Below are 16,270 nucleotides of genomic sequence, written 5' to 3'. Positions count from 1 at the left end.
ACAATTATCTAGGTATTCATTAGCCAGCATCCTGTCTACTAAGATTCTCTTAACTAGCTCTCTCATTACAGACTGATTGCAGCCCCCATTCCCTGCTCAGGGGCATGATGTAGAAGAGGCTATATGGGGATGGAAGGTGTTTTTAGTTTGCTTTTGGGCAATAAACTATGTTATTGCCGAGTTTGTTTTGCCTGTGACAGTAATTCACAGGCAAATTCAGGTGATCTCCTTGTCCTTATGTCAACCCTTGAACCTTTTCCATTGTATTTCCTCCCATTTTTTTTCTGAGGTGGGGGAGTGAGAGAGCAGTTGTGGTGGAGTTCAGCTGCCCAGCAGGGTAAAACCACTACAGGTGCCAATCCCTGGCTCCCTGTGCTGGTTCCAAGCAGGGATGAGTGCAGGACAGAGCAGGGCTTTGTAGGGCAGAATTGACCCTGGCACCACCATTGCCTTGAGGCATTTCCAGTCTCCCAGGATAGTAGCCACCCCTAAAACAGCCCTGAACCCCAGGGGACTAGGTGGCTGTGCTGCAGGGTGGGCTGGATCACAGCACGCTCATACTCAGTAACTTGTTTCCTTACTTCCTTTGCCCATTCTTTTGTATATTAATTAGAATAATAAATAGTCTAATGGTTTTATTCTATTCTATTTTTTGTCAGTGCTGGGGTGGGTGAGTCCAAGGGGCATTTCAGCCTTGTGCCATGGGGTAAAGCCATAAGTACACAGCAGAGAGGACATGGGGATGAGTAAGGGAGCTGCGAGGACAGACTAGGGTCATGTGGGAGACAGCAAAGGGACACTGTGGGATGAGAAAATGGCCAGGGCTGGGAATGTGCAGCACAGAAAAAAGGACATTGTTTAGGGAAAAGGGACAGGTATGGCATATGAGTACAAGGTTGAAGAAGGGGCACAGGGACAGGGCTGGAGACACAGGACAGGGTGGGAACACATGGGGAAGGGTGACAGGGGAGGGGTGCTTTGGGATATGAAGGGACATGGAAATAGCGCTGAGATGTAGGGGTGAAGAAGAGGCACAGGAAAGGGCAGAAGGAATGCAAGGACAGGGCTGGGGAAATAGGATGAGCTAAGGACACAGCGGGAAGGGGGCTGAGGGCAAGCACCTGAATAGGTGGAGAAGGGGGATCCCCTTGCCCATGGGGTCATGTGGAAGGATGTGAGTTAAGCTGAGACATCCTGGCCCAGGGCTATGAATGCCAGCAGAATTTGGGTGGGTGTGTTGCCATATCCCCAGCTATAGGTGGGGTCCCCAGTGGCTGTGCTGCACCCCATTACCTGGGGTTATCCAACTTTTCTTTGCAGGCCCCCGGCATGAGTTGGCATCCTGCCTGGTCATCGGCCATGTTTTCTGTCCCTGGCAGGCATGTCCTTTGCTGCCACTTGAGCCTGGAGCTCCCCACCTTGTGTGGCATAGACCTCTTCATCTGCTGCTGCCCTGGGACTAAACCATGGAGGTTGATTCTGACTGGACCATCCCACTGGGCAGACGAACCTTGATCCCACTGCCTAGCCTGATGCCTGGGCTCTTTGCCCTTCCAAGCTGGGTGCTGGCCTCATACTTATTTGTCAACATTCCTGGATCCCAGGGACCAAACTCTAGTTCAGAGGTGCTGATGTGCTCCTGAAGGGGCTGGGGTAGGGGAAGGCGATACCCGCCCCCCTATGCTGGCATCGGTCCTCTGTCTTGTGTTGGTGTTGACTGAGTCCTGCCGCTTTATGGGGAGCCTGGTGTCCCTCAGGACAGGGGCATAGGGCTGGGTACTCACTGTCAGTCCTAGGAGACTTCCCTTCATTTCTCCCTGTGCTGAGGAGTGTGGGCCCTGCACTGCCCCAGGTCTCTGACTGGCCCACCCAGGGCGGGACAGAGCTGTGTGATACCAAGTGTTCCCTGGTACTTGGCACAACATATAGTGGGGTACTGCAGGCTTGAGGGTTTAAAATAGCAGTTTATTATCAGGAAGTTGAGGGGGTTGGCATGGCCTCTGAGTATCCCTGGCGTTGCTGCATCCCACGCTTTTAGCACCTGCAGGAGAGATGGCAGTGAGCAGGGCCAGTTGAGAATTCTCAACCCCTACCCCAAGCAGAGAGGACCAGCACGGCTGGGCAAGATCTCACTTGTGCCTGCAGTACCAGACAGTCCCAATGAGGGTCGCAGCCACAGTGAGCAGCACCACAACAGCAACACCAATGCCAAGGGCCACCTTGGAGCTGCCTGATGGAGAAAAGAGAGAGTGGGGCTGCAAGTGCACAGATGGCCATGGCCAGAGTTGCTGTTGGAGCTGGGCTCACCATCTCCTGTACCGGGCTCTGGGTCACTGCCTACACCCCATCACTGTGGGTGGTACTTACCCCAGGGAATGAGAAGGCTGCGGCTGCAGTGGCGCACGCGGCAAGCATAGGTGTGTCTGTTGCCAGGAGCCACGATGAGGATGCTGCGGAGCTGGTAGGTGAGATCAGCATTGGGCAGGATGGCGCTGGTGTTGAGTGCTGGGCCTGGCAGCACCTCCTGGCCATCCCTCAGCCAGGCCACACTGATGGGTCGTGGGTAGAAGCCAGTGACACGACAGACTAGCAGGAGCTGAGCTGGGTCGTGCATGTGGGCAAAGACAGTGGCCACAGGTGGCTCTGGGGGGCAAGAGTGAAGGAGTAAGGGAAGCCCCAACAGAAGAGCTTTGAAGTGGGCCATGCTGGGGTCTGGGTGTTCTCACCTCGTCTCTCCAGAGCCACCCTGCCATATTCAATGAATCTCTTCATGTGGTCAATGCAAGTGATGTTGAGGAGATGCTGCAGTACTGCGGAAACGTCGATGAAGCTGTTGAAATCCCTCTCAAGATGCACCGCCAGCTCACTCTCCTGCCACCTCTTCCAGTGGCTGCTGTCCACATCAAAACTGAGGAAGTTGTGAGCATTGTAGGCAAGATGGCAGAATTTTGTGTAGGAACCGTTGGGGTGCAGCTCACAGCCAGACATGGACTGGAACACAAAAGGGTCTGGAGGAGAGGGTGGGCATCAGGAGTGCATCTTGAGCTGGAGCCAGAGCTTGAAATTGCAGTTCAGCATTCACTTCTTTGGGTACAGGCCTTTCCCCCTTCCCTCTGCACCCCAAATTATTCCTGCATGTCACTGCTCATTGTGCTGGGTGGAACTGCTCTGAATGAGAAACCTGCCTATGAGTCCTGGAGCTTGTTCTCCTCAAGCCACTAGTTCCTGCAGCTGGGTCAGGAGCACAGCAAAGGGGGAACCACCACTTTGGGAGCATGACAGGACATGGGGTGCAGGCGTGTGTCTGTGGTAACAGGGGTGGTGCCACTCTGCCTTGCACCCTGCCCATAGGACACCAGCCAGGAATGGCGTGCAGAGACAGGCACTTGTTCTGTTTCCCATCCCACAAAGAAGAACAGAGAGGGTTAACCTTATACTCCACAGTCTTGAAGGACTTTGCTGGTGGGATTTGGGATGACCAGAGAGGAATATGTGGGCTGGCATAGGTGGGCATAGGTGGAGCTAAACACAGCCAAAGATGGAGTCAGTAATGCTTGTGGATGCCTTCCAACCTGGGATTTTCTGATTCTTTGATTCTAAAGGTTATGCTGGGGACCAGGACATCCTGCTGCAGGACAGGCAGTTCAGGGGGCTCGTTGCCCCAAGATGGGGCCTATATTCTGCTCTCCTGCTAGCCCTTGCTTAGGAAAGCCACTGACAGTGGCTCTGAGCTCCTACTCGCAGCTCTGTGCCTGTCCTCAGAATAATTATAGAATCATAGAATCATTAAGATTGGAAAAGACCTCCAAGATCATCTGGTCCAACCATCCCCCAACCACCAATATTATCCACTAAACCATGTCGCTAAGCACCAGGTCCAAGCTTTCCTTACACACCCCTGGGACAGCGACTCCACCACTTCCCTGGGCAACCCATTCCAATGCCTGACCACTCTTTCTGAGAAGAAATGTCTCCTTATTTCCAACCTGAACCTCCCCAGCACAACTTGAGGCCATTCCCTCTAGTCCTATCCCTAGTCATCTGCAAGAAGAGGCCGACCCCCAGCTCCCCACAATTTCTTTTCTGGTAGTTGTAGAGAGCAATAAGGTCTCCCCTGAGCCTCCTTTTCTCCTGACTAAACAATCCCAGTTCCCATAGGACTTTTGTTTGAGTCCCTTCACCAGCTTTGTAGCCCTTCTCTAGACACTCTCTAGTGCCTCAATGGCTTTCTTGTAGTGAAAGAGCCCAGAACCAAAGACAGCACTCGAGGTGCAGCCTCGCCAGAGCAGAGTACAGAGGGACAATCACTTCCCTGGTCCTGATGCTTACACCATTCCTGATACAAGCCAGGATGCTGTTGGCCTTCTTGGCCACCTGAGCACACTGCTGGCTCATGTTGAGGCGAGCATCAATCAGCACCCCCAGATCCTTTTACTGTGCACAGATTTCCAGCCACTCTGCCTCAACCCTGTAGCACTGCAAGTGCGGAACCCAGCACTTAGCCACATTAAAAAAAAAAAAAAAGTGTGAACACTTTCCTCCACTACCAGAAATTATGCAGTCGAGTTTCCCTCATTTGCAGAAATCGCAGGGATTAGCACACCCAAAGTGCAGGGATGAGCCTCACCCTGGGAAAACCACCTGCCTAATCATGGTATCTCCCCTGCCATTTAAGTAATAAAAGGAGGATCACCCAGTACTCACAGGGAATCTGGTGCTGCCTAGCTTTGTCCTGAAGTAACAGAATGAAGTCGTACGCATAGAACTTGAGCAGGTTTTGCAGGCTTTTCCACTCATCTGTGGGCAGGGCTGGGAAGACCCATGGCTGGAGGTAAATGAATTCCCTGGTGTATTTCTGCATGGTAACAATGACGATGTCCTCCAGAGTGGCCCAGAATGAAAGGTCTACAAAGGTGCTATTTTGGAAGATAAAGGTTTGGAATAGGTGGAGTTTCTGAGAGCCTGTGGGGTGACAAGGGAGAGAAGGTCATGCTGAGGAGCACAAGGGTGAAGGAGAAGGACAGGGGGCCCCAGGAGGAGGAGTGGCCCACAGGATCTTAAAGGATGGGCAGGGTGAGATGGGGAGGGCAGGGGAAATCCCCTTGTCTAGCTGCTTTCACACGATTTGCAGTTTCCTTCCACTGCCTCGATGAGCCTCTGCTTCTTCTCTAATTCCCTTTTTACCCCTTCACCACCCTGATGTGACCACCTGAGAGCTATCACTTGGCTGTGTGGAGGGGACAGCAGAGGTGGCCTTGTCTGCGGCTGTGAACAACAGTTCCACCAGTTCACACAGGGACCCAGGTCCACCAGATACCTGCTCACAGTGCGGGAAATCTTGTCCAGGGGAAGGGGGGGAGGTGAATTTCGCCTAGGTTTGTGGTGAGGGGGGCTGCTGGGCAGCACTCATGGAAAACTGAATCCTGACAGGATGCAGGAGAGCAAGTCCAACACTCAGACAGGGATTCCTGTCGTGCTGAATGAAGCCCTGAGAATTGATGGCACAAAGCAAAGCCTGAATTGGGGCTGTAAGAGCCTCCCTGCAATGAGCACCTGACCCCAGCATGGAAAATGCAGGCTGGGACAAAGGCAGAGCCTGCTTGTGGCTGCAAAAGAAAGCTTTAAGCATAGGGAGAGCATGCAAAGGATCCAGCAACCTTTCAATGGCAAAAGAAATGATCCCACGTGCCCCAAACCTGCTTAAGCAGTTAGAGCCCAGTGTAGGACTGTTGTGCCATGAAGGGAAAAGATACCCTCCCACCCATGCCCATGGACTGCCAGGAGGAAAAAGGCACCTCTGGGGATACACCAGCACGCCAAGCCTGTCTGGGTGCCCTTGGCCCTTGGACATGGGAGCAAAGGGGGTGGGCAAAGATAGGGCACCTTTGGGTGCTGCACCTAAGTGGTGGGTATCATCTCCCCATGTATCTTCATCTCCCTGGGTCTCACCCCCTGCCACCCCTGTAGAGTCCCACAGTAGAGAGAATGGAGCAGATAGGAGTATACCACTTACCCTCTGGGTCTGCCCACATCCCAGGAAGGATGAAGAGAAGAAGGCAAGGGAGCTGCATGGTGAAGTCCCAAGCATTCAGAAGTGGGTGTAGCACAAGGAGGAAAGGGCTGCAGGAGCCACAGCTGCACACTTCTTTCTGTTGCTGTTCTGCCTGGGCAGTTCCAGCAGTGCTGGTGGCTTCAGCAGCCAATGGGGTCTGCACTGTGGTTTGGGGGTGGTCCTGACACGCTACAGTCATTCAGGAGGATGTGGTGGAAGGGTGGCCCAGGGCTATGAGTAGTGGGGGAAATTCAGTGGGTTAACCCTCATGACTGCAAGACCCAAAGAGATGTCAGCTGAGACTGGACTTTGGTGGTCTGTAATAGGGTTTACCCTGCAATGCCCTGGCAGAGAGCACTGGGGTTGTTCTGACTGCCCTTCCTGGTAGCACATCACTCAGAGTCAGGGTCCAGCACAGCTCTTTTCCAGACATCAGCTACATTGTGGGGGTGACTGTCCCCTATCTTTCTGACTTTTGTAAGGGCAGGAGATGGGCAAGGGGGCAGCGGTAGGGCATGGAGGAGATTAGGACCCCAAACCAGCCCAGAGAGTGAATGATAGCAAGACCCACAGCCAGAGCAGCTTTGCACCAACTGGAAACATCTTCTGTCAGAGGCTGGAGATGTCACTTGGGTCCTTCCCTCTCTCTTCTCCCTGTGATAAATGATTAAGTCCCAGATAGGATTTTTGTGATTTATTAAGCGAATAGAGGCAAGCAAACAGCGCTGGGTGCACCGGGAGTCTCTGCTCTACCAGGACGCACACCTCTTACATCAGGTGGCTGATTTTTATGCTCCTAGACTAATACATATTCATCACTATTCCTAGAAAAGGCAGGGTTATTATAATTAGTTCCCAGAATCCAAACCCTCTCCAGACACATGCGTATCAGTCGCTGGTGGTCTTTCTGGGGATCTCTTGTGCTGAAGGCTCGTAGTCTTCCTCCCAGGCTTTGTCCTTTGGTCGTCCTTCAACTCCCCCTTTCTCCTTATTTGCTGGATATCAGAGGCTTGGGCAGCGTCCCATGCAAAAGTCTGCAGTTTCCTAAAAAAACTCATTGGTCCTCTTATCTCCCAGACTCGAGTCTCAATGTTCGCCCTTCAAACCCTCTATTTACACAAATTGCTGGATCGTTCCTTTGCATGATACAAGAGCTATGTACACTAATCACTCTGTTTTTCTTAAATAGGAGCTTATATTTCATCATGTGGCCCTAGCATTGTTCCATACTGACATGAATCAAATGAACACATTTCACAATCCCCTATTTCTTTTTTTTTTTTTCTTCATGGTATTGATTTGTGTTTTGTTTTTTTTTTTCCAATCGAGTCAATACTTGCCAAATTGGTACCAATTTTGGATCTTTTGTTTTTATTATCATCAGGGAATGGGTTTTCCCTTACCCTGGTTCTGGGTCAACAGGTACCACAGATATTTGCATTCCTTGTATAACCGAGTGTATTAATCTGGTAAAACGGTATTAAACATGGAATTATTAACAATAATATTCCACATATTCCCAATACAACTATCCCAATTCTAGTAAGCCAACCACCACCCATAAAGTCCCTCCATAATTCTCTTAAATTGATTTCATTCCAAGTGTGAACTGGGACATGTGCAATTTTCTTCATTTCTTTTTACAAGTTCATTCACAGCTTTTCCTTCATCATCAATCTCTAAGCAGCAATTACTAAGGTTAAATTTTCCATAGACTTCTCCTTCTTGTGCTAGCAAATAATCTAAAGCTAAGTAAGTTTGATACAAAGCAGTTCTCATATTTGTATTTTGTTTTGCAATTAACCCGAGTGCATCTCCAGTTTTATTCACAACTATTTCTACTAAAGCTTGCAACCTAATTATTCTATTAAGCATATCTATTGGGGTCCTATAGCCCCAGGATCCGTACTCCAACAAGCACAACCCCAATTTGAGGGTCCACAGTAATGATAACTCCTGTCCCACGGATAATCTCTTATCCAATCAGTGTAACACGTAGAAGTCACTGTTCCACCCTTTCTAGGACAAATGTACTTGGGCTGGTTACTATATCTCTTCTAACTCAGGCTTCCACAATCAGTATATGGGTCTTCATCTATAATATCACAGGCATCAAAGGTTATTGACACTGAGGTATTCAGAGTGGTTACAACTTCACTTGTTCCAATTCATTTGCCTACTTTCAAATCTGCCTTCATTTCTACCCAATACTGATAAGGGAGTTCTTTTGGATCATTGCATACAGTCCTGTCACCTTCTCTGCATAGAGCATACTGAGTCAGGTTAAAAATGCAGCTTCCTATTTTCTGGCCTTTACAGTCATAGATAGTATGATACACCAATGTTTGGGAGCTCAACCATCCTTTTCGAGTAGTTACTACACATTGACTGCAGTTGTTGGCCGTAGCTTGGGCCAAGAAACTCACCCCAAGTAGGACTAGGAGAGGTCCGGTAAGGGCCATAGTGCTCGGCGGTCACAGCCCGAAGGGGTTGCAGCCCTTGGCAGACCTTCCCAGCCGCAGCACCAGTTCCCTATCCGGTCTTGCCCTCTTCCCTAATCTTAAAGGGGTGTACATTGCAGATGTACCTTCTCGGTACCTTCAGGGGATAACGCTTAACTGATCCCTGTTATTGATAAATCTCTCCCCTTAATAGGTATCTATTCAAGAAGTTCTTTGTTTACTAATTTAACAGGCATAATTACAATAAATTTGGAGTAATTACAATAAAATTCCCACAGCAACTTAGCTTATACTGTTTGATGAAGGCTTCTTCAAGTCCATCTGTTAGTTTAGTTTCTCCTGGTTCCGATGTTACTTTCCACTCTTCCACTGGACCTTTTACTCACAACACGTGTCCATCCTTTTTCAGCAGTTCTCACAGCTGTTTCCTTGTTAATAGATAACAGCTAATAGATAGCAGTTAATAAATATCAGCTGTTTTCTTTTTTTATTAAAACAAGAAAAGGTCCTTCCCAGAGGGGAGATAAGTTTTCTTCTTGCCATGTTTTTATTAGAACCCTATCTCCTGGTTTTAACTGGTGAATCGCAAATCCTAAAGGTGGTGTCTGAGCCATCATCCCAGTTTCTCTTAGCTCTTTTAATCTTCTACCAATGGTAATTATATATTTCTGGATACTACGATCCTCAACTACATTGTTCCCTAAGGGCATCCCTTGAGAATAAGGCCATATAACATTTCACATGGTGATAATCCAGTCTCAGGGTGTGGTTTATTTCTAATATTTAAAAGCGCCAATGGTAAGCATTTTGTCCAGGGCATTTGTGTCTCGATCATTAACTTAGCCAATTGTTGTTTTATTGTTTGATTCATTCTTTCTACTTTCCCCGAGCTTTGTGGGTGCCACGGAGTGTGGTATTCCCACTGAAAGCCTAATGATTGACATAATAATTTTATTATTTTAGAAGTAAAGTGTGTGCCCTGATCAGAATCAATGTACTGGGTTATCCCATATCTAGGTATTAAGTGTTCTAATAACATTTTTACCACCATTCCATGCCCCAATAGCCGGAGAACAAGCAACCCGAGACAGCAAGGCATCTCCTGCATCATTCCTCTTAGTTCCCTCCTCCAAACTCTTGATAGTCCTGATGTTATCACGAGCCATGGGACTTGTCGACCCCCATGGCCACACTCCTACATCTCCCCCTTCTTTAACATAAAAAAGCGCAATTAACACAAATTAAGAAAGCACGATTAACACAAACTAAAACACAGAGTAAAACTACCAGGCATACTAATTCTATCTTGAACAAACTTTGTAACCACATCCCTGGGAGAGGCAGGTACTGAGTGCTGCCCAGGCAGGGGGGGGGGGCTCTGGCTGCCCCTCCAGCTCCTGGAGTCCTTGCTTGTGGGTCCTGCATATGCCAGCCGGACGCTCCCAGACGTTGTTTTTAGTTTGAGCTGGAGTCCAAACCGCAGAGGAGGGTGCTGTGATCATGTTAAGGCAGATGATGAGACGGCCGGACAGACTCATGGTGCTGACATCCATCTAGGGCCGGCTTCTGTTAAAACACAAGCACAACCTCGGCCCCCAAGTTATTAGAGTATAGGGCCTTTCCCAATAATTGGTGCTGTAATTTTTTATTTTTATTTATTTATTTTATTTATTTTTCCATGACTTGTGCTCTTTCTTTAACTGAGTTTCTCCCAGATCTGTCTCCTAGATCTGTCTGTCACTTTTTCTCCCACACGGACAGATGCAAGGACCTTCCGTCCATCGATTCAAAAATTTAAGAACATAGCATACTTTGTCTACCTTTTCCTAGGTGTCACACCCCTACTCTCCCTTCTTTGTTTTAGAAGCTGTCCTGGTTTTCGTTAGGATAGAGTTAATTTTCCTCCCAGTAGCTGGTAGGGTGCTATGTTTTGGATTAGGATGAGAAGAGTGCTGATAACATGCTGATGTTTTAATTGCTGCAGAGCAGTGCTTACACTAAGCCAAGGACTTTTCAGCTCCTCACTCTGTCCTGCCAGCAGGCAGGCTGGGGGTGCAGCAAGAGCTGGGTGCAGCAAGAGCTGGGAGGGGACAGACCCAGGACAGCAGACCCAAACTGGCCAGAGGGGTATTCCATCCCATCTGATGTCATGCTAAACAATGCATAGGGGTGGCTAGCCGGGCTGGGGGGGGCGGCTGCCTGGGGACAGGCTGGGCATCGGTCAGCGGGTAGCAAGCAACTGCACCGTGCATCACCCGCTCCGTGCACATCATTATTATTATTTTCTGTCCCAATAAACTGTCTCTATCTCAGCCCACAGGCTTCAGTTTTTCTCGTTTCTCTCCCCCATCCCAGAGAGGGGGGGAGGATGAGCGAACGGCTGTGTGGTCTTTAGCTGCCGGCTGGGTTTAACCACAACAGAAGCATACATAAATTGATACAAAGGAACACTTAAATAATACAACTGGACACAAAAATATACATTTTTAGAGAAATTCACATCAGTAATTGTATAAAGCTTTCTTCTGTACTAAGGGGTCCTGAAAATTTAGGACTAAAACATTAACTTTGTAATGTAATGTAAAAGGGTTATCATGACAGTCCTCAAAGGCCACTCTATAGCACACTGACATATTCAAGGCTCTCAGCTTTTATTTCAGTCTGTGTATTCAAGTTTTGAGGTCCTTTTATGATTATGCAAACATCAGAAATATAGTGGTATAATAAATGGTACTTATGAAAGCAGAGTTTTAAAGCCAATATTAAATTTTGCAGGCTCAAAACACCCACTTAATATTTAAACAAGTATTTGATACTTCTGTTTGTTCAAAAATAGAAAGAGTAAATTCACTTACATAAAAATAACTTTTACTTTTCAACAAGCGTGCTCATGTGATTTTTATATTAGTACAAACTTAGAAACAAACAAACAAATCCACCATATGACTTTTTAAAATAAATGATACCAATTCACCTTTCCCCTACTTGAGTACATTTACGTTAAGGCTTTGAATCATCTGACCCACGACTTTACAACATTAAAATGAATGGGTCCACAAGGATGCTGGTATGTCTCACTGAGACTTAGCATGAATAGAATTAAAGCTCACCACCTTAAGGAAACAGAAAATCACATGCTCATGCCTTAACTATATTCCTTTTTGTCTCCAAACCAGAACATAAAGTTTAATAGTAACAGTATTTCATGGCAGTAGATGAGTACTTTTTAATCAATTATATTTTATTAATTAATATTATTAATTTAATGGCAACATCTTTGGAGAAACTTCCAGTTTGTGTTGTACAACACTGCATGGGGAGTTCATTCAGTTCAATGTGCTGTAAATATAGCCCCACTTTTCCCCTTTCATAGTTCCAGGGCTCTACATAGAGCATACAGCTCACAAGCCTGAGCTGACCGTGATGGACTCAAAGGTCCTGATTCCACATGTTCTAGGTCCTTATTAATTATTGGATATACTGATTTGGCCATTTTATCATATAGTACTGAACCATTTTTAATTTGCTCAATTTTCTCTGGTCCTGAGTCTTCAATTTTGTCTGACCCATCTAGGAATTTTACTGTGGCAGTTCCTACAGCCCTTGGTTACCCAGTAAGAGTGTCTTGCAGGGGGTTTAGGACCTATCACCCACCCACGAATCCTATAGGAATCACTTCGGTCCTTCACCGGCCAAGTCCCTCGCGGGAGATTGGAACCGCGGTTAGAAGACCTCCGCACTCGCTTCGGAACTAGGTTCGGTCTCAGTCACACTCTTACACACACAGGCAACCGAATCCCACCCAACCGAACGGTACACACTTCAAATACTCACGACTCCGTCGTCTTCGTTCGGATCTTCGCGCGCAGAATTACGGGCAAAATCCAATGCTGCAGCCGGCAAGGGAGCTCATAAACAAATCAAATTCTTTGCTTGCCTTTATTCAGGTTCAGGATGGTGTTAGTCCTGACCTGACTCGAACAGGAGCCACCAAATGGTGGGGCGCCCCTCCTAGATCAAGTCAGAATTCAGGAACCAAGACCCTCCCGGACGAGCCCCCAATTGTGATAAATGATTAAGTCCCAGATAGGATTTTTGTGATTTATTAAGCGAACAGAGGCAAGCAATCAGCGCTGGGTGCACCGGGAGTCTCTGCTCTACCAGGACGCACTCCTGTTACATCAGGTGGCTGATTTTTATGCTCCTAGACTAATACATATTCATCACTATTCCTAGAAAAGGCAGGGTTATTATAATTAGTTCCCAGAATCCAAACCCTCTCCGGACACATGCGTATCAGTCTCTGGTGGTCTTTCTGGGGGTCTCTTGTGCTGAAGGCTTGTAGTCTTCCTCCCAGGCTTTGTCCTTTGGTTGTCCTTCAACTCCCCCTTTCTCCTTATTTGCTGGATCTCTTTGCTGGATATCAGAGGCTTGCGCAGCGTCCCATGCAAAAGTCTGCAGTTTCCTAAAAAAAACTCCTTGGTCCTCTTATCTCCCAGACTCAAGTCTCAATGTTCGCCCTTCAAACCCTCTATTTACACAAATTGCTGGATCGTTCCTTTGCATGATACAAGAGCTATGTACACTAATCACTCTGTTTTTCTTAAATAGGAGCTTATATTTCATCATGTGGCCCTAGCATTGTTCCATACTGACATGAATCAAATGAACACGTTTCACATCCCTCTACAACCAAACAGCCCTAAATGCCTTAATCTTTCCCTGTTTTGTGGCTATCCCTGTCCCCCAACCTCTTCAACATAGTCGCACCAGTTTTTCACTACCTTTTTTCAGGGGTCCAACATTGGTCACACATATGCCAGAGTAGGTGGTGGAGGTGGAAATCGCTTCTTCTGACATGCCAGAAGAAGTTGGCTGCTGTCCAGGAAACAGAAAACTCCTCCTGGTGCGATGACATAGGGTCTCTGCCATGTACTGGGGATTTTCCTGTGGGGACCCTGCAAGGGGGAAGACACTTGAAAGCCACAAGAGCCACACAGAGTGCAATGGGCAGCAGGGCACAATGGGCAGCAGGTGACGAGGATGTGCTCTGGGGAGCCCCAGTACACACTGCAAGCCCTTAGTCACTTTTACTGGCAAAAGGTGCTGCAACAGACTGGAGTTAACCTGCTCAGGTAGAAGAGGGTGAACAGGCAGGGAAAGGACAGCCCAGAAAATGATGCTGGGAGAAAACAGATGCACGAGGCCTCAAGCCTTGTCCCTGTGTCTCCCTCTCCTTACTGATGGCACCCCATCTCCATCACTGTGGGCTACATTAGCTCCAACAGAGGTGATGACACCTTTGATATTCAGTCCCAAGAGAATAACAACTTCCATCCTCCTGGCCCTGTACTAGGGAAGAGCTGATATGGAGAACCCTGTACGACGCTCTGAATGCAAAGACAAGGGCTACCTACCATGCCACCTGCTTGACCCTGGGCTGCCCAGGGAGGAGGTGACAAGCACCTCCAGGCTGCCCCAGAGCTGTTGGCTTTGGGCCAGACACAGGCTGGAGGAAGGGGATCCTCCAGGAGCTCCTCTCTGGGGTGCAGGTCTCCAGCACCCCAGGCAGAGACAGCCCCCATCCCTCATTATGGCTGAGCCAGCTGATGAGAGACAAAGTGCTATGCAGGTTCAGGGGAAGACCCTTCCCTACTATCATGGGACCTCTGGAGTGGCAGTACTCAGCTAGGCAGGATCCCAGAGCTGGGATGGGGATGGGGCACCTTGGGCCATGACCCCCTAGCCCCAATGCATGTAACATTGGTCCCATTGCTAGGAAGCTGCAGTAAATGAGCAGACGCCATTTCCAGGGATTCTCCTTCCATGCCATAGTATGTCAAGCTACCTCTCTGCTTCCCTGCACCCCACACTGCTGTGGAGCTCTGACTCTCCCCTAAACACCCACCAGGAGAGAGCCTGGGGCTGGGCTGCAACCTGGTGCTCCCCTTCTCTTCCCACCATCTTTGGCAGGGAAACCTGCTCCCCCTCCCCAGCTGCCACCAGGGTTTGGGAATGGAAATGGCAGGGGCCACCCCCCTCTCCACTCCATCTCTCCATTGCCAGCAGCATGCAGTCACAGTTCAGCAGAGTTGCCAGACCCAGGGAGAACAATGGCAGGACGAGGGACAGCACCAGGAAGGGGTGGCAGAGTGTTTCTGCTCAGGGTTGGGCACCAGGTCTTAAATCAGCGTTTCACAGCACCTGGTGGGTGCTGGGTGTAGGGATGACAAAGTACCTAGGCCCAACCTTACCTCCACAACGTCCACTACCCACTCACTGATCCTCCCCAGCTGTCCCCTGGCACGTCCCCTCACACTGCAGTTTCTCTTCTGCTTTCATGGTGGGTGGGGAGGACCATACTGGGGTTTAAGGCAGAACCGAAACCACAGATAAGGGGAAGTTGGAGATAGAGCACTCTGGTAACATCTAAGCACAAGTAGGGCCAGGGTGTCATCCCCTATCCTGATGCAGTGTGTCCGGTTAACCCTCCAAGCACAACCAGGACCTGGGGTCCCTCCTCCATATCTTCATCATGGGTGCCCCCAACTGTGGTGGGAAGGTGAAGAAGGCCCATCCAGGAACACTGCAGTCTGAGCCCTGGCGCCCCAGGATGCTGAGACAGACACAGGGAGACAAGGACGCCAAACCCCTTCCCTTCCCTGGAGCTGCTCCACAGAGAAGTAGGGATGCTGTGGTGGCATGGTGGGACCAGACATGGCTCTGACAACTCCACTTTCTCTGCAGCTCGCCTTGGCATCTCCCACGGGACACCATGCAAATTGGACATTCCCATTCATCCTGGCATCAGGATCGCATGAGAGAGCTCAGATGGTTGGATGGGAAAGGGCAGCCATTGGGTGGCCAGTGAGGGAAGGGGCAGCAAAACATTTGTCAGTCCTATTGAGGTGACCATTCGTCCTCACAGTTTTCCCCTCGTCAGTGCTGGTCACTGGTAGCTGAGTAGTTGGTATGGCAGGAGCAAGCCCAGGGCTCATGCAGGTTATTTTGTGGTCACTTGTTGCTGGGTATCTGATAGGGCACTTGGCACATACATGCCTTTGCATTTGCTCATGGTTTGTTCAAGGCCCTCTGCATTTTCTCCAAATGTCTCTCACTACTGCACTGGACCAGAAGTTCTGCTTTAGCTCTCCCTCCTCTCCATTCAGTGTACCTGTTCTCATGTTTTCATGCTCGTTTACATTATCTTAGTACTAGCTGTAGAAGAGTCCACAACTTCTTTCTCCCTGCTGTTTTCACTTTCTTTTGGTCAGCAAATTAATTCCACTGTCTTCTGTTGTAACTGTTGAGCTGATACCTTGCAGGATACTCCAGGATACTGCATGCTTATGCAGTATCTACATACCTCTGGAGATAGAACAACTCCTGGATGTTCACTTCAGATGACGGGATTCCTTGAAGGAATACTAACTGAGACCAGGTAAGCCCTGGGAGATTGTCTCTATCCAGGCTTAGGTTGCTATTTAAGAGCTAGAGGGCTTTCCTCCTGCTATCCATAATCAAAGTAATATTATCTATTAGCAAGGATTCACACAATGTTTGCATACCTACATATCCTTTTCTGATATACATCTATCTATAGATCCAGGAATCTTGTTGGGATGTATTTCAAAAGGACAAACAGTTGTTCTGTGTCAAAGCAGGTGTCTTGAGCTTTAAGAGTGCTGCTTTCACAAAAAAAAAAAAAGAGAAAAGAAAAGAAAAGAAAAGAAAAGAAAAGAAAAGAAAAGAAAAG

General features: G+C 48.5%; 1 protein-coding gene and 1 non-coding gene across 2 annotated transcripts; both read right to left on the bottom strand.

The window, feature by feature from the left end:
• Positions 1-1,944: 1,944 nt before the first annotated feature.
• On the bottom strand, positions 1,945-6,222 carry LOC118176803 (antigen-presenting glycoprotein CD1d-like). Its single transcript, XM_035344054.1, has 6 exons — positions 6,014-6,222; positions 4,705-4,962; positions 2,727-3,008; positions 2,368-2,643; positions 2,134-2,230; positions 1,945-2,041 (listed from the first exon to the last, which is right to left on the bottom strand). Exons 1-6 carry the CDS (start codon positions 6,069-6,071, stop codon positions 2,035-2,037), a joined length of 978 nt encoding a protein of 325 aa, XP_035199945.1. The 5' UTR covers positions 6,072-6,222; the 3' UTR covers positions 1,945-2,034.
• On the bottom strand, positions 4,516-4,678 carry LOC118176997. Its single transcript, XR_004755628.1, has one exon. It is a non-coding gene; the product is annotated as a U1 spliceosomal RNA (small nuclear RNA).
• Positions 6,223-16,270: the final 10,048 nt, after the last annotated feature.

This window comes from Oxyura jamaicensis, chromosome 20 (assembly GCF_011077185.1).
Source record: "Oxyura jamaicensis isolate SHBP4307 breed ruddy duck chromosome 20, BPBGC_Ojam_1.0, whole genome shotgun sequence".
Lineage (NCBI taxonomy): Eukaryota > Metazoa > Chordata > Aves > Anseriformes > Anatidae > Oxyura > Oxyura jamaicensis.
This window is presented reverse-complemented; position numbering and strand designations above follow the sequence as displayed.